The sequence below is a fragment of the Ornithorhynchus anatinus genome, chromosome 5 (assembly GCF_004115215.2).
Source record: "Ornithorhynchus anatinus isolate Pmale09 chromosome 5, mOrnAna1.pri.v4, whole genome shotgun sequence".
NCBI lineage: Eukaryota > Metazoa > Chordata > Mammalia > Monotremata > Ornithorhynchidae > Ornithorhynchus > Ornithorhynchus anatinus.
The window spans coordinates 80,525,588-80,552,036 of NC_041732.1; the positions used below are offsets into that span (position 1 = coordinate 80,525,588).

Here is a 26,449-nt window from a genome sequence, read left to right on the forward strand (position 1 = left end):
AGTGGCAGAGCCTGTAATCTTCCCAGGCTGTTAATGAGGCGGATCGTAGGGCACGATGAATTGGAAAGAGCAGTTCTTGGAAGATGGCAATCACATGGAAGAAATAGAGGTTGACCATCAAATGATTAAGGAGCTGGAGGGCATGACATGAGCATGGAGAAGCAGCGTGGCTCAGTGGCAAGAGCCCGGGCTTGGGAGTCAGAGGTCATGGGTTCGAATTCCTGCTCTGCCACTTGTCAGCTCTGTGACTTTGGGCAAGTCACTTGAATTCTCTGTGCCTCAGTGACCTCATCTGGAAAATGGGAATGAAGACTGTGAGCCTCAAGTGGGACAACCTGCTTACCCTGTATCTACCCCAGCGCTTAGAACAGTGCTCTACACATAGTAAGCGCTTAACAAATACCAACATTATTATTATTATGACTTCAACAAACCGTTGGGCAGGGGCTAGTAAACAGTCCTTAGGACAGTTTCCTGTCCTAAGGGTGGGATTGATGAACTAGGTGGATAAATCTGTATGCCCTTGTAAAAGATTTTGTCAAAGAAGCCTACGTATTCCATTCCGTCAATGTCCGAGTTTACCGGGAAAGTGTCGTGTGCTTAAACGTGTTTGTTTACACTTGGTTCATAACAGCTTCATTTATAACATCTTCAGATTATTACCTTCAGCATAAATTGCATTGGGAAAAGCTTAAGGATGCCGAGTTTAAGACGTTTCTGGCACTTTCTACAAAGGCCACGCGGACCGCTGTTTGAATTATATCAAGCCTTTTAGGCCTCTACAAACGGTTCTGAGCAAAAACTACATCGTGCAGACACTATAAATAATAAGAAAACCTTGCAAAGAGCAGGAAGAGAGTTACGTGCATTCTCAGCTCTGGGCTGACCAATGCGATACTTCTTGTAAATCTGGGAAATTCTGCCCTCCCAGCTTCACAGAAACTAGCAAGAAAAATGAATATAGGGTAAAATAACTACTGTGGTAGGTTTAACGTATCATCTGGGAGGACTTTTATAGTGCGACCGTATTGTAGGAAAGCATCATCTCTTTGACATCTATCACCGGACAAACGTTTGAAATCGGTATCTGACCGCTTACCAATATGGCAGTCAGTCAGCCATAGTTATTGAGCACTATGGCCTGAAGAGCACTGTACTGAGCGCTTGGGAGAGTACAATGTGAGTATATAATAGACACATTCCCTGCTCACAGCGAGCTTACAGTCTAGTTGATGTTTTCAGGGATGATCACTGCAGAGGTATTGAAATGAAAACCTTAGTGGCTAAAAACATGAGAAGCAGCGTGCCTCAATGGAAAGAGCCCGGGCTTGGGAGTCAGAGGTCATGGGTTCGAATCCTGGCTCTGCCGCTTGTCAGAGCGAGTCACTTAACTTCTCTGGGCCTCAGTTCCCTCATCTGTAAAATGGGGATTGACTGTGAGCCTCACGTGGGACAACCTGATTACCCTGTATCTACCCCAGCGCTTAGAACAGTGCTCTGCACATAGTAAGCGCTTAACAAATACCAACATTATTATTATTAAAAACCCCGATGAGGAATGTTAAATAATGATTGGAAATCAAAGGTAGACGTAACACCTCACGTAGCCGTTCCAAAGAGCCAGGAAAGCGAGTTTTTATGTTAAAATCCTGTTCGAGAACTTCTCCTTCAGCTGGGTTTTGGGGGACGTGGTTCCTCTTCCCTCCCTTGGCCACCCGAGAGCTTAGTCAGCTTTAAAGCAGATTTGAAACAGAGGATGCCCAGATCCAATTTCTGAGGCCCGAATCCCTTCGTCCCCAGCAGCCCCAGCCTGTAGGTTGAAGAAAGCTGATCAGTCTGTTTTCTCCCTTCAGTCGAGAGACTAGGGCTACGGGAAACGGGAGAGCTGGGGGGTCTGGCTCAAGAATGTGTTAGGGTACAGTTATAAATGCATTAATAATGTTACTGAGTGACAGTATTGGAGAGGAAGCAGGTAGGTGCCAGTTGGGGAAATTTAAAGCCACTGAGAATTCAAGACGTCACTGATTCGGAGAGACCCTGTGACTTCATTCGTTCACTCAGTAGTATTTATTGAGCACTTACTATGTGCAGAGCACTGTACTAATTGCTTGGATTGTCTACTGAGTTGATGAAATAGACCCCCCCCCCCCCCCCATTAGGTTTGACTTTACCAAAGGCTCTTCAACATCCTTACCACCGTCCTGTCCCTCCTCTGCCTCCCAGCTAGGAGCATATCTCTCCAAAGCCTCCATTCCTCTCTGCCTCAAGCAAGACCTGCTGACCAGTAGCGTCAAGGCACTCGCTCTCCCCTACTTACCCTTACTTCTTTGTTTTTTAGGGTATTTGTTAAGCGCTTACTATGTACGAGGCCCTGTACTAAGCCTCGGGAAAGAGAAAATAATCAGGTTGGACGCAGGGAATGTGTCTGCCAACTCTGTGATATTGTACTCTCCCAAGCACTTAGAGTAAGTGCTCAATAAATATCATCAATGATGGTCATAGGAACCACTTGCAAGTAATCAGTTCCCGTTTTCTTTCAGATAATCGACAAGGGTTTGGCAGAAGAGCACGGGCTGGGAGTCTGAAGGGCCTGGGTTCTAGTTCTGACTCGGCTGCTTTTTTGCTAGGTACTTTGGCAAATCACTTCCCTGTGCCTCAGTTACCTTATCTGCTAAACAGCCATTAACGATAATAATAATAATAATGGTGGTATTTGTTAAGCGCTTACTATGTGCAAATCTCTGTTCTAAGCGCTGGGAGGATACAAGGTAATCAGCTTGTCCCACATGGGGCTCACAGTTTTAATCCCCATTTTACAGATGAGGTAACTGAGGCCCAGAGAAATGAAGTGACTTGCCCACAGTCACCCAGCTGACAAGCGGCAGAGCAGGGATACGAACCCATGACCATTAAGACTGTGAGCCCCATGCGGGACATGGACTGCCTGATTAGCTTGTGTCTACCCCAGCGCCTAGTACAGTGCCTGCCACATAGTAAACACTTAACAAATACCAATTTAAAAAAAACCAAAAAAAAAAAAATTGTTATGAGGAAAAACTCTCAAATCTAATTCAAAGCTCTGCCAGAGTCACTACAGATGGAGCAACCCATCTTCAGCCGTAATTCTTGGCAGCCTCCTTTTGGTTTATCTACTTTCAGTCTCCTTGCTTACCGTGCTCTTTCAGATTAGTATCTGATTGGAACAGATGACTCAAAATCATGTGCAGTTTGTTAGCTCCTGTGCTCAGATCCATTAATTTTCTCATAATTAGAAACAGGTTCTTGAAGATAGCATGGATAGTCTGCTTAATGTAATAAATAGATCGACACTATGACTATGGGTGAGAAGCAGCCATGGCCTAGTTGTTAGAACATGGACCTCGGGGTCGGGGTTTCTAATCCCTGCTCAGCCACTTGTCTGCCGTGTGATCATGGGCAAGTCACTTCACTTCTCTGTGCCTCAGTTACCTCACCTGTAAAATGGGGATTAAGCCTGTGAACCCATATGGGATGTGGATTGTGTCCAACCTGGTTACTTGTATTTATCTTATTCAAGGACTGAAAATCTCAGTGTGATTTTCCTGTAGCATTACTCTTCCTGTAGCAGGCATTGTGGCCTCGGGTATGCCTGACTGAAATTCTACTCTTTTAGCCACAGCCCCTTACTGATTTTGGTCTTATTTTGTGTATCTGGCCTTTATTTTTAATGTAGTTTTAGTGTCTGATTGTTTCATCACTCCAGTGCCTTCTCCTCCCCTTGAAGGGCAAGAATCATGTCGAATTTCCACCTCTGTGTACTTTCCAATGCTTAGAGCAGCGTTCTGCACCTGACATTGCCTAGTAAATACTATCACTACTAGAAGTACAGTATGTTTAATATCTGACCTTCATCAAGATGGTGTTGTATCTCCACTGTTTTACTGTGAACTCCTTTTGTAGTAGTTGATACTGGAGACGATATGGAAGCCTAGCACTATTTTGGATGTCTTTGCAAATACAGAAGGGCCAACGATAAACACAGAATTTCCAAAATGCCCAGAAGATTAGTGGGAAGATGGAGGAACAGTTCGGTGCCTGGCAACTGCCAATTCTAGAAATTCACTATGCCAAATTCACTCCTTTTCTGTTCTGCAGAATTGTTCACATTTATTATTTTTTCATCCCTTGGGAATATTCTTATTTGGCTTTTCAAAGGAAGATTTCTGGTTGGCGTTCCATTCAAATAGGACGTTAACTGTTAATGGTTTAGGATCAAGAATGCAGATACGAGTGAAAAACAGAAAGCTCTCTTTTTCTAAGTGAGCTACCCCAGATGTTATTCATGCACCCTCAAGACCCCAAGTGGATAGATTTCCATCGTCCCAAGCAACAGAGAATGAACAGCTCTATCCAAAATGTACTAGATCCTGCCGGAAAAAGGCACATCTGTAAAAGGGAGAACTCGGAAGAAGTGATGTGAAAGTGAAGATCCCTCAACCCATATCGTTTGGGAAGAAGCTCAAGAATGCCCTTTAACTTAATGCATTCCAAAGACTAATCTTGATTGTAAAGGTCTTTAAAAAAACCATCATTTTTAAAATGCAGGAACACAAAATTCTTTCCTTTCCCTAACAGGAAGCTGAATCTTTTTCACATTGGACCCAAGAGAGCTATAGAAGTCAGCTGAATAGAGAAGTTTTCAAAGCCCTACATTCTTCTTTTGCCTGATCTCTTAATGAGGTTCTCATCATGAAGGTCACCCCGGAAACTAAAGTTGGCAGCTTTTCTGCAGAAGTTTAAAGTTCCAAGATTAGCCATCTTTTTTCCAAGTGTACTTTTGGAAGAACCCACCCACTTTCAAGGAGAATCCAACCTCTCCAGTTCCCTATTTCTGGATAGTTCAAATCCTTGTTAAGTCATAGCAAACTTCCTGCCCTTTTGCCTCAGTGTCACCTAGGGAGTACTTCTTTCTTCTTTCATTCATTCAATAATATTTATTGAGTGCTTACTATGTGCAGAGCACTGTACTGAGTGCTTGAAATGTACAATTCACTTCCCAGAAGCTGTACCCTGGTCTTGGAACTGTAGGATTCTTCTGCTTAAGTAAGTGAGCTCAGCTAGATCCTTGTTAGATCTGACAGTTTTGGACTCAGTATTAAACGCCAAATGGTGGCAACCCATTGATTAGCTGACCTACAGCAGAAGATAAAAGCCAGGGAATTTTCTGAAGCAAGAGGAAAAAATAATCGGCTAGAGATTCGACTCTTTAAAACTCTTATCCCTCCAAATGCATTTTTGCCTATTCCCATGGAGTCTTCTGTAATTTCCTTTTACTCTAGCGGGTTGGGGTTTTTTTGGAGATTACTGTCATTTTATAGGAAAATCTTGTCACAACATAAATTACACAGAAGACCGTGATTGAAGGCATAGCGATTCAATTATGAGCAGCAATTAGATAAATCCAAAAGTTAGATTTTTTTTTTAAAGTCTGGTGAAAAAGTCTTTGTGTACAGCCTTTTCCTCATAAATGTGAACAGAATAATTTCTGTAAACCCTCCCAAAGCACTTTTCTTGTGGCTAGTCAATTTTCTGTCAAGGCGTGGTTTAAGGAGAGGCCTGAAATCTCTTTCGAGGCATTTCCACGAGTTGCGTGTTACACATATCCTGGTTAGAAGGGAAGTCAGCGTTTGAGTTTCTTTCCCAACACTAGCCCTCGCTCCCTCTCTTCCTGTACCACTTAGTTTATCTTTCTGCAGGAAGGTAAATGGCTGCCTTGATCACTTTGAGTCTCTAGAAATGCCACATTTGAACAGGTCTTGCTAGGGAGAGGCATCGTGTAGAAATCCCTCGACTGGAAGCCAAGAAATTTGCTCCTGTCGTTGCCGTCACCAGGCTCCTTGGTTGACCCCCTTTGCGTTCCCTGAGACAGAGGCTCATTCTGTGAGCAGTCATCCTTTGGATTCAAAAGAAGATACCATTTATGGCAAAATTCACCTATTTTGTGTGTGGGTGTGTGAGGCTCTCAAGCCCAGTGCTATATCCCCACTCCCAACTGCATTGTGTGCACACAGATGTGTCAAGCCGTCGAGAGCTGCTTTCCTCCCACAAATTCCAAATACTGAGCATCTATAGCATATCTTTAGGCGAGACCTATTTAATAAGGATGCCTCCTCACTTTCCTGTGGCTGTCCGATAAAACGTTTGTAGCCTGTCGTAATTGGAGGGGGCTCCACTGTAAAGCTTCTGACAAAGCAATGAAATGAATTCCAATTAAATTAATGAACTGAATGCCATATATTTTTCAGTTGGAAGTCGCAGGGAAATTTTTTTGTAAATGAGGGCTATTAAGGATTTGGGCTGGGAAAATTGCCAATCTGGCATTATAACTGCATTTTTAGTCAAATTTAATTCTTAATAGCTTTTAGAAATTTCACCTTTGAATCAGCGAGTCAACCAATTTGGGAAGGAAGCAGGCTAGTAGACAAAGAAATTGGAAAGTGAATTTAATGGAGATGAACGGCGGAAGAAGAATTCAAGTAATGTAATAAGCCCTTTCCTCGAGTTGACTTTTAAAACAGTGAGTGTAGTTATTTCAAAAGTAATTTCCAGGTACCCTCCAGGGAAAGTTCTGAACCTCTCGGTTAGGTCGGGACCCTTTCAGAGCCTTCCCCCAATTCCAGACTGTTGGGGGAAAGAAAGGGTCAATGTTGAGGTGCCCCCCGCCAAATTAGGGGAGGTCCCCATTTCTCTGGAAACTAGCTCCCCAAAATAGCAGAAGGATGGCAAGTGACGGGCAGAGAGGGAGTGACTTGCAGGCACTATTTGGAAACGGAGTAGGGACCTTGCCAGGACGTAGGTGGAATGGACCACGTGGGAGTTTACCTCTGCCCTCGCCGTAACGACCAGCTACATCAGTCAGTCAGTTGTATTTATTGAGCACTTACTGTATGCAGAGCTTTGTACCAAGCGCTGGGGAGAGTACAATATAATAATAGACACATTCCTTGCCCACAACAAGCTTACAGTGTAGGCGGGAGACAGACATTATTCTAAATATATAAATTACAGATGCGGACATGTGCTGCGGGGCTGGGAAGGGGGATGAATAAAGGGGGCAAGTCAGGCCGTCACAGAAGGGAGTGGGAGAAGAGGAAAGGAGGGCTTAGGGAAGGCCTCTTGGAGGGGATGGCTTCAATAAGGCTTTGAAATGGGGGAGAGTACTATGAGGAGGCAGAGTGTTCCAGGCCAGAAGCAGGACGTGGGTGAGAGGTCGGTGGTGAGATAGACGAGGTTGCGGTAGAGTGAGAAGGTCAGCGTTAGTGGAGCGAAGTGTACGGGCTGGGTTTGAGTGGGAGAGCAGCGACGTGAGAGGTACGGGCGGTGGCGAAGACGATTCGGCGGAGAGACGCGTCGGAAGAGTCGTGTGAAGCTTAGGTAACCCACGTGGGTACTAGGCTTGGGCAGTAGACTGGGTGGAGAAGGAGAGGACCAGCATCGCTCTGGCACTCACGTCAGCCTGCGTGTCTCGCCCTTGGAAGTCCTGGGTCTCTTGGTCTCGGTGTCTTGGCAGAAGAGAGGCATCCTCCTGGGGGACGAGGGTCTGCAGGGGACCCAGCCCATTAATCAACTCAGCCCCAATCACATAATGGCGGGGGACGCTTGCCGCCGGCTAATTCAGAGCTGCTCCAGGACGGCCCCCAAGTACCAGTGGTCGGGGTGAGGGGAGGAGTTCCCCGGCGCCCTGGCTATTGCAAATGGTCACAGGCGTTGCGGGGAGGGAACGGTTCTGTTTATTGTGATATTGTACTCTGCCAAGCACTTAGTACGGTGTTCTGCACATAGTCAGCGCTCAATAAATAGGATGGAATGAATGGAAGTGGGAGGAAGCCCTGGCTCCTGGGAGGATGAGGATCTGGTTTTTGGAGGATACCCAACTGGGATAACGCTATTCCTGGCCCTCTAGGGCACAGTATCACATCCTTGGAAGCCTGGTGTCAAGTCATTTTTAGTAATTGTCGTCTAGTGTTTCAAATCTTTGGTTACTCAATCAGTTGTATTTATTGAGCTCTTACAGCGTGCAGAGCAGTCAGTTGTATATGAGTGCTTTCTGTGTGCAGAGCACTGTAGGGCAGAGTACTGTATGACAGTAGATATGTTCCCTGCCCACAGAGAGCTTACAGTCTAGAGATGAGCGTGCAGTTGGTTGTGTGGTAGTATTTGCCGGCATAATAACAATGCTGGTATCTGTTAAGCGCTTACTACGTGCCGAGCACTGTTCTAAACGCTGGGGTAGATGCAGGGTAATCAGATAGTCCCTCGTGAGGCTCACGGTCTTAATCCCCATTTTACAGATGAGGTCGCTGAGGCCCGGAGAAGTGAAGTGACTTGCCCACAGTCACACAGCTGACAAGCGGCAGAGCTGGGATTCGAACCCATGACCTCTGACTCGCAAGCCTGTACTCTTGCCACTAGGTCACGCTGCTTCTCCTAAAGTAAAATATTGATGATCTCAGCTAACTGGGACAGAGTTCTCTGGCTGAGGGGTCTTTCTGCCATTTTAAAACACCTGTCCTCGGTGGTAACAGGATTTCACCTGAAGGGCCCTCCCCTCGCACGTCCCAACCCCGCTCTCCCCAAGTGCCCATTCACCCCGCTCCATCCCACGCTGGCAGAGTGGGGCTCAGCAGCACCCCGGGCAAGAGCAAAGAGAAAGACCTGGAGCTACCCGCAGCGGGTCGGTGGCCCCGGGCTCAAGGGGGTAGAATCCTGGGCAGCAGATTGAAGCCGTTTCTCTCATCCCCTGCTTCGGCCCTGTTCCTCGCCATTTGCCCGGCTCTCTGGAGTCCCCGTCATTCAAATCAATCAATCAGTCGTATTTATTGAGCGCTACTGTATGCAGAGCACTCTGCTAAGTGCTTGGGAGGGTGCAGTACAACAATAAACAGACACATTCCTTTCCCACAACAAACTTAGAGTCTAGAGGAGGGAGACAGACTTTAATATAAATAAATTATATATAGGTACGTAAGTGCCGTGGGACTGGGAGGGGGCAGAAGTTATGTGACTTGCCCAAGGTCGCACAGCAAGCTATTGGCAGGGTCAGGATTAGAGCTCAGGGCCTCAGACTCCCCGGCCGGTGTTCTTTTCACTAAGCATTGCCGCTTCTCCTTCGCAGTTCAGCCGAACGTCTCCAACTCAGCCATCGGGTTGCTTGATTATCCATTGGGATTTTTAGCAGCCCCCCAAGTAATCAGTGGAATTTGAGTGCTTACTATGCGTGGATCACTAGAGTAAGTGCTTGGGAGAGTACAGTGCAAAAGAATTAGCAGATACGTTCCCTGCCCCTAATGAATGCTCTTTATCGACCTCAAATAATAATTATGGTACTTGTTACGCACTTACTATATGACAGGCACTGTTCTGAGCACCGGGGTAGACACAAGATAGTCAAGTTACATACAGTCCATGTCCCACGGGGGCTCATTTTACAGATGAGGTAACCGAGGCCCAGAGAAGACCCAGCCTTGCCCAAGGTCACACAGCGGGACATGTGGTGGAGCTGGGCTTAGAACCCAGGTCCTCGTGACTCCCAGACCATGTTGCTTCTCCAGTAGTAGATGACTATTCCCCCTCGAGCCCCAAGAGAATCCCATAACATTCGGGAAAAATCTCTGCTTGGGAAATTAAAAGTTGGGTTGATTGGGCCCCTGCCCTCTTAACTAACAGGGCAGAGCCATCCCCGGGGTTAAGGGAATGCGTCTTTCAGCCACCTCTCCTTCTCCCCACCTGTCCTGATGCTCTTGACTGAAGAGCGGGTGCCTCTGCCATTCACCTTTCCGCTCTTCTTGCTTGTTGAGAGGGTAGGAGGGAGGATTTCCTCCCAACGTCCCTTTTCCTCCCTCCCGTCACCCTCTGGCCTCCGGGCACCAGTTGAGAAAACGACCCTCGATCTTGGCGGCTTTCTCTGGCGTCATCCTTCTCAAGGCAGAGGTGGCTGCAGGATTGTGGAAATGGGAGGGTTATGCTCTCAGACCGCCCGGGACGGGAATCGGTTAGGGAGGGAAAGGTGAATCGTCCTCGTCGGCTGCTGCTGCTCCTCCAAAGAAGCGGGCAGCGAGCTTGAACAGACGTGCTTACGCCTGCTCGTTTTTAATTCCGCCGATTGCTCTGAAAACTGGGATTGGTGGGTAAATGCTGTAGTGGCTCGCCAAGGCCGGCCGGATCTCGCCGCACGTCAGGATGGCCAAGAAGTTTTAAGCTTCTCTAGAACAGAACAAGAGGACATTTGGGAGAGGAGGGCTTTTCTAGAGAGCGTGCCTCATCTCTTTTAGCCACGGTGTCTTAACTGCCTAAAAGTCTCATTTAATTATAATTATAGAGTCAATAAATGGGTGGTATTTCTTGAACACTTTCCGTGTGCGGAGCACATAGGAGAGGGCAGCGCAGCAGAGTTGGTAGACATATTCCCTGCCCACAGTGGGCTTACAAGTACAAACACTGGCCCAAACCCTGAGGTGGACCCAGGTTAATCAGTTTGGACACACTCCCTGGCGCACATGGGGCTTACAGTCGTCAGTAAGAGGGAGAACAGGTTATTGAACTCCCAGATGAGGAAACCGAGGCTCAACAGTTAAATGACTTGTCCAAGGTTACCCAAGCAAGCCACTGGTGGAGTGGGGATTAGAACCTAGGTCTAATTAGAATAGAACCTGGGAAGCAGGGTAGCCCGGTGAATGGAGCATAGGTTAGGAGTCAAAAGAACCTGGTTCTAATCCCAGCTGTCCCACCGGTCTGCTGCGTGACCTCGGGCAAGTCACTTAACTTCTCAGGCTTCTGTTACGTCATCCGTAAAATGGGAATTAAGACCTGGAGGTGGACGGTGTCCAATCTGACTAGCTCGTTGTCTTCCCCAGAGCTTAGTACGGTGTCCGGCACTTAATAAACACCATAAAAAAACATGCCGGCCGAGTCTCCCGCACGTCATTGCTCTTCACGGTTCAAGCTCCATCCTCTCCCAAACACTTAGTACAGTGGGGATGTTTATTGAATGCGATCGTCTGACCGGTTACGTGGTAGCTAGAATAGGGTATCGGTCTCCCTGCTCCCAGCATCCCTCTTCCTCTCATCAATCATTTATGGAGCGCTTACTGTGTTCAGAGCACTGTACTAAGCTCTTGGGATGGGTTGTAGTTGAAACGGTTGCACAGATCATCTGGAAGGACTATTTGGCCCACGCCGCTCAAAATTCTCCCTCGGCATCCAACCAGAATTCTTCCCCGTTGGCTTCCAGGCGGTCCAACAACTCTCCCTGTCTTCCATCTGCTCCCTTCACCTGTTGTGCCCCGTCTTTCTCACCTCATTCCTCCCTGACTTCCCATCCAACGCTACCGTGCCCTTGACTCTCCTGACTCTACCCCTTTGCTGACAATGTTCCTTTCTGGAAAGGGGGCAAACTGTAGAACATTTTCTTATATTAAGTCTAGTACCCAGTAGAAAGCATATTAAGGTTTAGGCTCTGTTCAGATGACTCAGAAAGCAAATATAGCTGATTCTCTGACAAGCCCAGTTTTCTTTAATCATTTACCTTCCTGAATGTTTTCTGAATTAAATGGTTCTGGTAGATGGCTATATTAAATAATAATAATAACCGGGGGACTTGCTAAGTGCTTACTGTATGCCAAGCACTTGAGTTCATTCCGGATAATCAGATCAGACAAAGTCCCTGCCCCACAGGAGACAGGGAGAGAGAGCGCACGAATCAATCATATTTATTGAGCGCTTACTGTGGGCAGAGCACCGTAGTAAGCCCCCGGGAGAGGACAACGCAACAATATAACGGACACGTTCCCTGCCCACAACAAGCTTACAGCGAAGAGGGGGAAGCAGATATTAATATAAATAAGTAAATTACAGATATGTACATAAGCGCTGTGAGGCTGAGGGAGGGGTGAGCAGAGGGAGCAAATTCCGGGCAATGCAGAAGGGAATGGGAGAAGAGGAAATGGCATTGCGTTCCCATTTTACAGATGAGGAAACTGAGGCCCAGAGAAGTTAAGTGACTTGCCTAAGGTCACCTAGCAGGTAAAGGGCAGAGTCGGGATTAGAACCCAGGTCCCCTGACTCCCAGGCCTTCGCTCTTTCCCGTAGGCCACACGGCTTCTGCAGCTTTCTTCTAGAGAACTCGGTTTATGCTGTTAGCGTTCTCTTCTCAGCATGGGATTTAGTTGTTAATTGTAAACAGGTTTTTTCACATCTGTTGGTTGTCACCACAGCTGTAGAACAGATGACAATAACAACAAGGACAACCTCATTACATTTTCACTCCGATAGACGAAAACAGAAGTTGCTCCCGGACTCGGCTTGAGGCCATTTGAACGGCCGGCAGACAAATGAGGAGTCGGGACGGCCACCAGATCAGGTCGTTCCCTCCTCCCCGCCAACTCCCTCCTCACACGACACAAACCTAGTGACACCTCGCAATATATCCCCCAAATCTCCTAATCCCTCAACTGCTTCAGGCGCCTGGTCTCAGCTTTGAATATTTTTATGAACCGAAACAGAAATGTGGAAGTGGGGATAGGAGCTCTTTGCATTTTTTTCTACCACCTTGTCTGTTCCTCTTCTATCTCGTAAACAGCTGTGTAAAGCTCCACAATGATGAATAATTAAAAGCAGGGTTCACAAATCGGGGAGGCAGCGTGGCACAGTGGAGAGAGCACGGGCCTCAGAGTCAGAAGGTCATGGCTTCTAATCCCGGCTCCGCTGCTCGTCTGCGGTGCGACCTGGGGCAAGTCACTTCGCTTCTCTGTGCCTCAGTTACCTCGTCTGTAAAATGGGGATTGAAATCGTGAGCCCCACATGGGACAGGGACTGTGTCCAACCTGATTTGAAGAAGCAGCTTGGCGCAGTGGATAGAGCACGGGCCCGAGAGTCAGAAGGTCATGGGTTCTCATCCCGGCTCCGCTGCTTGTCTGTGGTGCGACCTGGGGCAAATCACTTCACTTCTCTGGGCCTCAGTTACCTCATCTGTAAAATGGGGATTAAATGTGAGCCTCACGTGGGACAACTTGATTACCCTGTATCTACCCCAGCACTTAGAACAGTGCTGTGCACATAGTAATCGCTTAACAAATACCAACAGTATTATTATTTGCTTGTATCCACCCCAGTGCTTAGTACAGTGCCTGGCACATAGTAAGCCCTTAACAAACACCATAATAATAATAATGATGATAATACATTTTATTAATTATTAACAAAAACAAGGGATTTAAAGGACATGGAAGTCATAGGCCATGGTGCACCGTTTCTAATCAGTTGCTGAACTCCACCATTCCACGCAGTGACTCTTTAAGACACTTGAGAGTGACAGGAAAGGTGACTGTGAAATCAGCAAACCTTTGTAGCATTGGTCTCGCTTTGGTCCGCAGTCGAACCTGCTCTCCGCAAGGCCTGCGGCTATTTATGACTTTTCCTCTGGGCCAAGCTTAACAATGGATGATTTTGTAGGATTTGGAGCCCCTTGACCCCTGGTTCCGGCCCTCAGTCCTGGGACTGTCTTCTGCCCGTTGGTACCTGGAATCGAGAGCCCACTTGGACCCCTTCAGTGCGTCTTTCAACCGTAGAGAAAAAAGGGTGGAGGGAATGAAAATGGGATAACTAGGTGGGGCAGCAGAGACCGGGGTCCGGCCAAGAGAAGGGAAGGCCAGGAGTTAATAGTAATGTTGGTATTTGATAAGCGCTTACTATGTGCAGAGCACTGTTCTAAGTGCCGGGGTAGATACAGGGTAATCAGGTAATCGGGAGTTAAAAAAAAAAAAGCCTGTTCAGAGGAGGAAATTTACAGGAGCTGAGGTAGAAGATGAAAAACCAGTAATGTAAGCCATCCTGAAGGGTTCATTCATTCAATCATATTTATTGAGCGCTTACTATGTGCAGAGCACTGTACGAAGCACTTAGAATGGACAATTGGGCAACAGATAGAGACAATCCCTGCCCAGTGACAGGCTCACAGTCTAATCCGGGCAGACAGCAGAGCAAAACAGAACCCCCAACAAAAATTTCTTCAGTGGTAAGGGTGAAGATGTCTTTGCTTTTCAGAGATGCCGACAGTGTTGAAGGACTCGGGTTCATTCTTCCTTTGTAGCTCCCAAGCTGCCTATATCAGTCGGTTTTCTTTCTCCCTCTTTCCCCCATCCCCCCTTTTGATCGATTGCTCTCTCCTGCTTTGTTTTGTGTGTCCTATCAGGGAATCATTCTGTACTTCCTTGACTATTCTGTTTTCTGACTTCCTGATTCTTTGCCATCGAAACATAATAATAATAATATCATTCTGGTATTGGTTAAGTACTTACTATGTGCCAAGCACTGTTCGTTCATTCATTCGTATTTACTGAGCGCTTACTGTGTGCAGAGCACTTATTAAGCACTTGGAAAGTACAGTTCGCAACAGATACAGTCCCTACCCAACAACGGGCTCACAGCGAGAAGGGGGAGACAGACAACAAAGCAAAACAAGTTGACAGGCGTCAATAGCATCAAAATAGATAAATAGAATTATAGATGTATACACATCATGAATAAAATAGAGTGATAAATAGGTACAAATATGCACAAGTGCTTTGGGGCGGGGAAGGGGTTAGAGCAGAGGGAGGGAGTAGGGGTGATGGGGAGGGGAGGAGGAGCAGAGGAAAAAGGTGGGAGGCTCAGTCTGGGAATGCCTCCTGGAGGAGGTGAGCTCTCAATAGGGCTTTGAAAAGAGGAAGAGAGTCTGGCAGACGTGAGGGGGGAGGGCATTCCAGGTCAGAGGTAGAACATGGGCCAGGAGTCGACAGCACAGTGAGGAGGTTAGCAGAGGAGCGGAGTGTGCAGGTTGGGCTATAGAAGGAGAGAAGGGAGGTGCGGTAGGAGGCGGCAAGGGGATGGATAGCTTTGAAGCCAAGAGTGAGAAGTTTTTGCTTCATGCGAAGGTTAATAGGCAACCACTGGAAATTTTTGAGGAGGGGAGTGACATGCCCAGAGCATTTCTGTAGAAAGATGATCTGGGCAGCAGAGTGAAATGTAGACTGAAGCGGGGAGAGATAGGAGGATGGGAGATCAGAAAGGAGGTTGATGCAATAATCCAGTCAGAATATTATGAGAGATTGTACCAGCAAGGTAGTAATTTGGATGGAGAGGAAAGGGGAGATCTTGGCGATGTTGTGAAGGTGAGACCGGCAGGTTTTGGTGACGGATTAAATGTGTGGGGTGAACGAGAGAGCGGAGTCAAGAATGACACCAAGGTTGCGGGCCTGTGAGACGGGAAGGATGGTCGTGCCGTCCACAGTGATGGGGAGGTCAGGGAGAGGACAGGGTTTGGGAGGGAAGATAAGGAGCTCAGGCTTGGACATGTTGAGCTTGAGGTGGCGGGAGGACATGTAGCTGGAGATGTTCCGAAGGCAAGAGGAGATAAGAGCCTGGAGGGCGGGAGAGAGAACAGGGGAGGAGATGTAGATTTGGGTGTCATCTGCATAGAGATGATAGTTGAAGCCTCGGGAGTGAGTGAGTTCACCAAGGGAGTGAGTATAGATGGAGAACAGAAGAGGGCCAAGAACTGAGCCTTGAGGAACCCCTACAGTTAGGGGATGGGAGGGGGAGGAGGAGCCCCCGAAGGAGACTGTTCTAAGCACTGGAGTAGATAAATGGGTCAGGCAAAGTCCTGGTGCCAGTAGGGCTCAGAGTCTAAGTAGGCGGGTCAGTAGGTCCCGAAGCCCCCAAGGGCAAGTGAATGGGTTAGGAGAGAGTCTGCCGTCCGGATTAAGAGAGGTTGGTGTAGGAAGGGTATATGGGAGAGGTGACAACATCAGTGGATTTGGGAAGGAGGAAAGAGACTGTATTTGTCTCTCGGTCCAAGGTATTTGGGTGGAGGACATGTAATAAACACTGGCCCAAGCCAGACCTCCTGCGTGTAGGGGCCACCAGATGTGTGTGGATAAATAATAACTGGGATATTTGTTAAGCACTTACCGTGTGCCAGGCACAGTGCTATGTGCTAGGGTGGATGCAAGCCAATCGGTTGGAAACAGTCCCTGCCCCACTTGGGGCTCACAGTTTCACTTCCCATTTTACAGATGAGATAACTTAGGCCCAGAGAAGTTAAGTGACTTGCCCAAGGTCACACAGCCGACATGTGGTGGAGCTGGGATAGAACCCATGATGAAACCGCCCCCCTTTTCCCTCTGCTCCTCATCCACTCCCCTCAGCACTGTGCTCATTTGTATATATTTTTATTACCCTATTTATTTTGTTAATGAGGTTTACATCCCCTTGATTCTATTTATCGTGATTATGTTGTCTTGTTTTCGTCCGTCTGTCTTCCCCGATTAGACTGTAAGCCTGTCATTGGGCAGGGATTGTCTCTATCTGTTGCCAAATTGTATATTCCAAGCACCTAATACATGCTCTGCACATAGAAAGCGCTCAATAAATACAATTGAATGAATAAATGAATGACAAGGAGAGTTAAACTGGATTGTATTAGGAGAGAAAGTCAGTTGGAGAAGCAAAACAAAAAAAGGAAGCTCCGTGAAGCCTAAGGTCAAAAGGTCTAGGTTGTAGTAGCGGAGTAGCAAGGTGAGGTAGGAGGGGGCAAGGTGACTGATTGCTTTAAAGCCAGTGGTGAGGAGTCTTTTGTTTGATGCGGAGGTGGATGGGCAACCGCTGGAGTTTTTGGGGGGAGTGGGGAAACGTGTCCTGAAAGTTTTTGTAGAAAAAAGATCTGGGCAGCAGATAGAAGTATGGACTGGAGTGGGGAGTGGGGAGTGTCCTCTGCACACTTACTTCATCCTTGCTGCAAAGGTGGGATTGGCGAGTAGGAGGTAAGCAAGCATGAAGCGGTTAGGGGAAAACACAGAGTCTTACCAAGTTCCCAGGGGTAGCCTACATGGTGGAGATGACCACTTGCTTCCCAGCAAACGCCGCCATGAGGGTGGGAGACAGGAGCCGGGAACCAGCGTAGAGAAGCAGAGGGTCCACTGGGGACAGCACGGGCCTGGCTTCTAATTCTGGCTCTGCCAGTTGCTTGCTGCATGACCTTGGGCAAGTCACTTCACTTCGGGCCTCAGTTTCCTCAACTCTAAAATGGGGATGCCTGTTCTCCCTGCTACTTAGCCCGTCAGTCCCATGTGCGACAGGGACGGTGTCTGTCTTAATTAACTTGTACCTACCCCTGTGCTTAAAACAGTTTTTAGTGTTAGTTAGCTTAGTTTTTGACACATAGCGCTTTACAAATAGCATAAAAAAACCCAACCCCATTTCCTACTGACTGGATGATTCAGAATATGCATACGATTGCATAAGCAAGACATTTCCAGGAATGCTATTTCAGTGCCCCTTGGGGTTTTGGTGAAGTCACTGTGTTTTTCCCCCTCATTTTCTCTTAAATTAATAAACTACTTGGAATTACATATGTAGTAGATTTACTGTTTCTCTGTGGAAGGTTACCTTATGAAATCTGGAATTCTGGCGGTCCAGTCTGGGCAGTTCACTTCAGTTTTGATCGGTCTGTACTTTAATATGCTTTTAATTTCATTTTATTTCTCCATCTTTAGGGTTCCTATTGGGCAATAGATACCAATCCCAAGGAGGACGCACTGCCCACTCGGCCAAAGAAGAGGGCACGATCAGTGGAACGGGTAAATCTTTATTTCGTGAACTAAACCCGAGTCTCTGGGCGTAGCAGAAAGCACGAGTGGAAACGTCTGTTGCATCCACCTCTAAAGCCTCTGCCTACAGTAATGTTTTGTGTCAGTCAGTCAGTGGTATTTATTGAGCACTTACTGTGTGCAGAGCACTTGGGAGAGAAGGGTGTACGGGAGTTGGTGGACACGTTCCCTGCCCACAACAAGCCGGGGACCCGAGTCTAGCCGGGGAGACGGGCATTAATGGAAATAAATAAATGACAGACGTGTGCATAAGTGCTGTGGGGCAGAGGGAGGGGTGAATAAAGGGGGCAAGTCTAAGTGGAAGGGTGAACTAGAAGGGAGTGGGAGAAGAGGAAATGAGGGCTTAGGGGAAAGCCTCTTGGAGGAGATGAGCTTTTAATAAGGCTTGAGCACTGCATTCTAGCTAGCGGTTAGCAGTAGTATATTAGCAAATACTCCACAGTCCATTGGTTGGTAGTCACCCCACACCCTTTAGGTAAACCATGGACTTATTTCCTTTTTTAAGTTTGCAGATTTGCTTTAGATAACTGTAATGTACTGTCTGTAACGTTAAGGGGTTATTCACTGTCCATTTCCTTTGACCCTAGAAGTATGGTTTCCGCTCTCCAGTCGGAATCTCTCCGATGTTTCCCCTCTTCTCCTCTGCTGGGACAGATTGGGGTACAAAATTGAAAAAGCCTCTTGTAGGGGGTGCTAGGGGATTTTTTTTCCCTTTGGTTGGGTCTAAAGTGGAACTTCTCAAGTGTATCTGATTAGAGTAGGAAAGAGCCTCTAATTTGGAGTCCAAAGATCAATTGCATAACTAACTCGGGTGATAGCAGAATCAGAACTAGCTAAGAGGGGAGAAGGGGAGAAGGAGAAACCCCCAGCTGACGATCCTTGGCCCTGCTCCACTTGCCTTTCTCGTTCATCTTCCTGGTAAAGAGGTAGCAAAGTTGAGGAGGAGGAAGCCGATAAAGAAGTGTGAAGTACACCAACATTAAGTTACAGAAAAAATGCTAGTAGATGTATTGAGGTCTTTAGAGTGAAGGGAAATACCCCATTCTGGTAAATTGCCAGATGTCTACATTGAGGATTATATTTTAAATGTTTCTGCATATCTCCTGACATCATCAAGATAGATATGAGTGCCCAGGAGGGGCATAGCCTTGCCCAGCACAGGAAAATTGGGATTGATTTACGTAGTGATTTTGGAAAGACTCGGAAGAAGTTCTTAGTGCAGTCCTCTGCACACAGTAAGCACTCAAAGAAGGGGTGGAATCGCCTTGTATATCATGAGTAATTCTGTGTGGACTCAGGTTCCAAAAGTGGTGAACCTTTAATTTTATGAAGGAGCGGAAACAGCAGACTGTGTTGGTTCGGAGAGGTTTTTCTGGGCGGCCAGTGAGACTTCCTTGGAGTTTGTAGGCAGCTGCTTAGCTGGGGCACCTGCTAGCTAATCTGAATAGCTCATAATTGAGGGGTCTGAGGAGTTGTACAACTCTCAGAGTTGATATCAGGAAGCTGGGCACAACTAATGACTGCTTTCTTCATGCTTTTACAGTCGCGTATCCCCTCTGGTCATGATTACTGTATTAGCCTCCTTGCTGTCCTCCCCACTCCAGGCCATACTTCCATCTGCTGCCCAGATCTTTTTTCTACAAAAACTTTCAGGACACGTTTCCCCACTCCCCCCCAAAACTCCAGTGGTTGCCCATCCACCTCCGTGTCAAACAAACAACTCCTCACCATTGGCTTTAAAGCGCTGTCACCTTGTCCCTGCCTACCTCACCTCGCTACTCCCCTACTACAACCCAGCCTGCACGCTTCTCTCGTCTAGTGTTAACCTTCTCACTGTACCGTGAGCTCATCTATCTCGCCGCCGACCTCTCGCCCACATCCTGCCTCTGGCCTGGAACCCCCTCCCTCCTCAAATCTGACAGATAATTACTCTCCCCGCCTCAAAGCCTTCTTGAAGCCACATCTCCTCTAAGAGGCCTTCCCTGACTAAGTCCCCCTTTCCTCTTCTCCCACTCCCTTCTGTGTCACCCTGACTCGCTCCCTTTAATTATCCCCCCTCCCAGCTCCACAGCACTTATGTACACATCTCTAATTTATTTATTTATTTACATTAATGTCTGTCTCCCCCGTAGACAGTGTGAGCAGGGAATGTGTCTATTGTTATATCGTACTCTCCCAAGAGCTCAGTACAGTGCTCTGCACCCAGTAAGGGCTGAGTGAATGCCACCTGGTATCCCTTGCCCACCGATGGGTGAGAGTGGAACTAATGGGCCAGCAGTCATCATCATGACCAGGTTGGCTTTCTGTAAAAGTACACTTGTGTATCCCTTCCTTAAATAATTTACCCAGTCCATCAGTGGTATTTTTTGAGTGCTTACTTTATGCAGACTACTTGACCTAGTGGGTAGAGCGTGGGCCTGGGAGTCAGAAGGACATGAGTTCTAATCCCAGCTCCGTCACTTGTTTGCTGTATGATCTTGGCCAAGTCATTTAACATCTCTGTGCCTCAGTTACCTCATCTGTAAAATGGGGATTAAGACTGGGAGCCCCATCTGGGACAGGGAATGTGTCCAACCCAATTTGCTTGGATCCATCCCAGCACTTAGTACAGTGCCTGGCACACAGTAAGCGCGTAACAATAATAATAATTATTATTATTTCTAAGCTCTTAGGAGAGTATAGCATAACAGAGTTGCTAAACGTGTTCCCAACCCAAAACAAGCTTCCCTTCTTGGGACAAGAGAAGAGATGATACAGGTGATAAATATACAGGTGATTATAAGTGGATTAAGTGATATATCACCTAAAATATACAGGTGATACAAGTGGATTATTTGGACTACCTAAATAACATTAACACAGTTTGCAAATAAGTACGGAAAATTTTACCATTTCCCCAAACGCCCATGGAGAGACTGAAACAAAAATGAAAGAAATCAACATTTTTATCTGTAGGCTTGGCATCAGTAGTTACTAACCCATGGTATTCAGTCAGGTAACGGGTGGTCAGGGCAATCAATCAATCAGGGGTTTTTATTGAGTGCTTACTGTGTGCAGAACACTCTACTGAGTGTTGGGGAGAGGACAGTACGGCAGAGTTGACAAGTTCCCTGCCCATAGTCTAGAGAAGTGAGGGAGACCGGGGGCCAAGTGGCGAATTGTCTGAAAGCTTGTGATTGGGAACCCATGCTTTTATCTGGAAGGATACTAGGAGCCACTGAAGGAGGATCTTGTGTTTAAAATGGTGCATTTATGTCTGGTAAAATCAGGCTTGAGTTTTATACAAAAACTGCAGTGTTCTGTCTGCGTAGCTAGTCCATTGGCCTATTTTGTGTCCGGATGCAGCCAGTTTATTTACATATCCTTGTCCCTCTAGTGTGGAATAAATGGGAGCCTGTGCTCCAAGGGACTTTTAGATTTATGAAGCCAGGATTAAATAGTACATTATCCAAGTTGACCCAAGCAGCACTTTTTGTCTGGGATTAGCATTCGACCATATTGCCACTCTCATATGCTCTTAACCTTGGTTGAAATCTTCACTTCGCCCTGCTGCCGCTTATTCATGAGGCATAGGATCAAGTGGGGAGACGGTCTTTGTTCTGGTCAGGCATCTTCGAGAGGTCGAGGAATTCATTTGTCGAGGTCTGACGATACCAGACGTCTTGCCTTCTTGACTTATTAAATGGTTACAGTCATCTGTGTAGTAAGAAGTTGCTTTATTGGTGGAAAAAAGTTACCTGAGCAAAATCAATTTTTAGCCAAATCTCTCACCTCAAAATCACTCTGCTTGAAGTACAAGCAAGTGGGAGAAGTCACTGGGATGGTCATCCCCCCCCCCCCCCGTTTCTTTTTGCAGTCTTTGGGGGTAGTGCTGTCGTTAGGAATTAGGTTTCCCATAGTAACATCTGTGGGGGATGTTTACGAATCGGTCTCCCGGTGCTCAGATTAAATTAATAGTTGAAATCTCCAAAATGCAGCCGTTCATCAGGATGGTCTGTTTCTCCAGAGACCAACATTAAATATATTAAAAAATAATCTATTTTGAAATCTGACAGCCCTTTTTTTTTTTAGTGAATATGATGCTTGCCTCAACTAAAGCAAGTAGACTCAGCAGCTGGTGATTAGCTGTCTTGGGGATTCAATTTCTAATTTTGCCCCTTCTCCCAGAAAGTTTTCACTTTGAAACACATAGCAGATACTCATGCAGTGCATTCTCGAGATGGGTGCCGACGAATAGCTGCACAGTGGCCCGGTTTGTACAGCACAGATGATGTTTTTTGTTGGACCAAACCCACGCTTTTCTTAATTGTAACCAAGTCTGCTTGGTTAAGGAGCCGACAGTTATGGGATTTGAAACTAGCACTACTTGTCAGACTTCATCAAAGAAGTGTTGAACGTCATTAAGCTCCAAGTCATTGAGGGCAGGGAACGTATTTGTCAACTCTGTTGTGCTGCACTCTCCCAAGCACTCAGAACAGTACACTGCACACAGTAAGTATTCAAAAAAATACCATTGATTAGGCTGACACCAGGCAGATTAAAGCATTTTTCTTTACGATTGCATCTTGGTGTCTGCTTCTTGAAAATCTTGGGAGTCCATATGAGGGTTTGCCCAGGGGTGTTAGCAGTTCAGGGTCGCTCTTTGCCGTACACGGGCCTGCCTGAACACTGGGGTGATAATAGTTATAATAGCTATGGTATTTGTTAGGCACTTACTACGTGCCAGGCTCTGGGATGGATACAAGCATATCAGGTTGCACACGGACCCTGTCCCACATGAGGCTCACAGTCTTAATCTCCGTTTTACAGGTGAGGTAACTGAGGCACGGATAAGTGAAGTGATTTGCCCAAGGTCACGTCACAGAGTAGTGGCGGAGCAGGGATGAGACTCCAGGTCCTTCTGACTCCCAGGCCCGTGCTCTATTCCTCTAGGCCACACTGCTGGGTCTGCTCCGTAGCCTTTCGGGACGGCAGCGATATGCGGGGACACGACAGGGGGACCGGACGAGCCTCAGTCGGTCAAGGGGACTTGCCGAGGAGAGCGTTGAGCCAAAGCTAGCAGTTTGTCCCCAGGTCATTCCCTTGGGCTGCTATTCTCTTGTTAGTTTGCCCCTAGCAGATTGGGACCCCAAAAGGATCAAAAATGCTTTCAGTCCTCTGCGAACACTGCAGTTGAAAGGCCTCATGGAGTAGCCAAAGCTTGAGACCATCACCACCCTCTCACATTTTACACCCAGGCACATAGTCGCCACTCCCCACTCTTGGATTCCTGACTCTTACCTAAATTATGCACTTCCAACCTTGCCTGTCCTTACCCTCTTTCTGCAATCAGATCTGCTAAAGGCAGCGGCTCTTATCTGGCTCGTGCGTCACTGCTTTTAAAAAGACATAATATTCTTCCCTCTTTCCTTCCTCATTTGTTCTAGATTTGCACTCACGCAGCCTCTCCTTCAGTGTCTCTCATACTTTTCTTAACAATGCTCTCCTCGGGGCATGCCCCCTCGACCCCCCAGTAACTGGGATCCCACCCGTCACAACAGGCATTCTGAGTTCTGGCTCATGTTTTTGGAGTGAATATGTCTTTTTTTAAGCATCCTATCTGTGGTCACCTTGAAGAGTGCCTATTAGTCATTGTTTAGTGTACAGGATTTTTTGCTAAGCTTCTCTTTATATTTAGAGGCACATTCTTTGCTTGGTGGAGCGAGACTCTATTCCCATTAATAAAGCTGAAGTGAGAGGATATTGCTGGCAGATGGAGGAAGAAGTATAAAATGACCTTGTAGATTCTGACGTAGCACCACCCGTTAGATTTAAAATCCATCCTGACCATAACTTATGTTGTGGTTGAGAAAAGACAACTACAAAAATGACATAATTGTTGTGTGCTTTTGAGCACATCTGCTGTTTTACTGACAGAACTTAATTGTTGCTCATTATCCTTGCAGGGTCAGAACCACTATGAGAAAAGAGATTAGATTGTGAGGTTTGGTTTTGTTTTGGTTGGTTTTTTTGTGCATGTTTTTTTTTCTTCATCATATGCAGTAAGCTAAGCTCTGTTTTCAGAATGTTTGCCTTGGTAGTTGAGGCAAAAAGACCCTGACCACATGTGCAGTGCTGATGACTGATATGAAATCTGAGCAAATGTGAAGTTTCATTGAGGAAACAGGCACCATTTTTCAAATTTTTTTTTTTAACCTCAGTTCTCAGATTAGAAGGCCAAATCCATGCTGCAAGCCAGTTCCATACCAGAGTAATGTCTAGTCCCTGGACCACGAATTGGACAGTTGTAAGCTAGGGCAGCTCTTTTCATGAGACATTCCTCCACCATTAAGCAGTAACATCAAATCCTAGATAGACTTTAGATCTCAGCCCTCCCCACCCTCAGAATCCCCTTAAAATCCCTTCCTCTTCCAATAAGCCAAGCCTGAGTAATTACCAGTACCTCAGTTCTCAACTTTGCAGCCGTATCTTGTCGGGATGTTCGCATTTGTGTATTTCCACCCTCAGTCCCCGTGTCTGTCTACATAATCAGTGCATCTGTTCGATCTCCTCATTAGAGCATAAACCCTTTATGAGCAGGAAACATGTCTTTTGGTTTCATTTTATTTCCCAAGTTTTTAGTTCAGTGGAACTGCATTCAGCGGGTGCTCAATAAATGCCATTACTACAAGGCCTGGCACAAACAGTCACTGTGTGCCGGGGGACGTATCTGAAGCTGTGTGTTTCTGGTCAGTTTATGTATGTGTTTACAGCCATAGCTTAATCTGTCCTCAAACACCTCAGTAGTAAATATTCTATCAGAAGAAAAAAAAAAGACTATCGCATACTTTGGGAGCAGGAAAATCGTGCGAGGCTTCAGGAGCCAGATGGTAACCTGCGGGGAAGAATTTTCACTGCTACAGGAACGGCACATTTTAAAACCGGCTACTGACTTCTCTACCTGCCTGTGAGCCGGCGGAATCTCCTGTCCTAACGTGGGACGGGCCTCGGTCCGGCCCCGAAGGCTTGAAGAGAGGAGTTGGTTATAGGCGTTGGTAATTTGCACGGCTCCACCATCCCACTCTGCCAGTCGAGTTTCCTTTGGGGCAGAAGGAATGACAAGCATTTGTGGGGCAGGAATTTAACGTAAAAAGCATGTTTTGAGCCAAAGCGATAGTGCAGCGGAGACTGCCGGTGCCGTGCCGCGGTACAACAGACTAGCAGGGGATTGCCAGGGCAGCTGCCGTGATCGGGGCCCATGGTAGCCGGCTGTTTGGGGGAGTCCCGCCGAGCCTGGCCACCGTGTGAGGTGCCCTAGCTTTTCGCGCTGATGGTTAGGCCCGGCAGGCATCATCCGACTTCTGACTTTTATCTCTCCCCTCCACCCCCGCTCCCGCGACACGGTGAGGTTCGGGTCACACTTTAAGAGAGTGTGACACGAGTAAGGAAATTACTTTATGATCTTGGAGGCCAAGAGTTCCCTGACACTGATGCTCTTTGTGGGCAGGAAACGAGTCGTCTGCAAGCCCTGCTCTGTTGTCCTCTCCCAAGCGCTTAGTAATAATAATAATGTTGGTATTTGTTAAGCGTTTACTATGTGCAGAGCACTGTTCTAGGTGCAAGTACTGTGCTCGGCACACAGCGCTCAATGAATACCGGTGATTGACTCTAAATGAGGGGAAGCAAGGAAGAGGAGAGGGAGGGAACTTCACAGCGTGAATCTAGCAGGGCCGGAAGGAGATGGTAAGGAGTTTTGTTATGACTTTGAGCGAAGCGGTGTGGTCTAGGGGAAGGAGGAGTCAGAGGACCTGGATTCTAAACCCGGCTCTATCCCGTGCCTTCTGTATAACCTTGGGCAAGTCATTGAACTTCTCTGGGCTTCAGTTCGCTCATCTGCAAAATGGGCATTCAGTACCTGTTCTCACTCCTACTTAGCCTGATTATCTTTGTATCTAACCCAGCGTTTAGTTCAGTGCCTGGCACATAGTACGTACCTAACAAATATTACTATTATTTTTGTCAGAGAAGTGATTAGCATAGATTCAATCTTCATGTGAACCCTCCCATTACATTATGGACCACCACCTCCATAGATCTCTATCTTTGCAGGCAAGGTCACTGGTTTAGGTTCTGCAGCTGTGGAGGCTGGCCTCTCCTTCTTGCTCATCCCAGATCTCCCACAAGACCTGAGAGCTTCCAAGCGGAGCTTAAAAAAAAAAAAATCACAAACAGGGACTTTGTGAACTCTTAGCTCTTCAAAACCTATTTGGCACACGCAAGTTCCATATGCTTGCTCTGTCCCCAAAAGCTCTGCTCCCTCCTTCCCTCTCCCCCCCCCCCCCCCCCCCACTCACAAGGCAAAGTTGGCACTTCTACCTCGTGGCAGAAAATGATGGAAGACTAGGAGAGAGGCCAAGAGACATAATCAGTTCATAGCCGCCATGGTTGGAATAAGAAAAGGAGTGATAATGAATTCGATAAAATGACAGTGGAGCCGAATACCTGGGGAGTGACATTGAAGTGGGAGGAGCAAACACCAACTGAAAGACCGAGTCAGAAAAACTGGACAGGAGCGAGGAGATCCTCAAGGTGAAGCCGCACGACCATTGTAGCTGCAGAACGGAATCCTCGTGACTGGTGTCGAAGCAGCCGCTGTTCACCTTTGTGGGTCATTGAGTCCAGCTGGTGTCCAGAGATTGAGGGATTCACTGTTCAGCAGCCGATCGTTTCCCATTTCAAAAGGGCGATTGCGTGGACGGACCGAATGCAGAATGTTGGTGTGCAGAAGA

At 47.0% G+C, this 26,449-nt stretch overlaps 1 protein-coding gene across 3 annotated transcripts in view; it reads left to right on the top strand.

The window, feature by feature from the left end:
- FOXJ3 (forkhead box J3) overlaps window positions 1-26,449 on the top strand; it is a 123,915-nt gene that overhangs the window by 69,717 nt on the left and 27,749 nt on the right. For all 3 annotated transcript variants that reach the window (XM_029065393.2, XM_029065395.2, XM_029065394.2), the window contains exon 5: window positions 17,568-17,651. In XM_029065393.2, coding sequence (XP_028921226.1) covers window positions 17,568-17,651 — 84 coding nt within the window. The remainder of the gene's footprint in view (window positions 1-17,567; window positions 17,652-26,449) is intronic.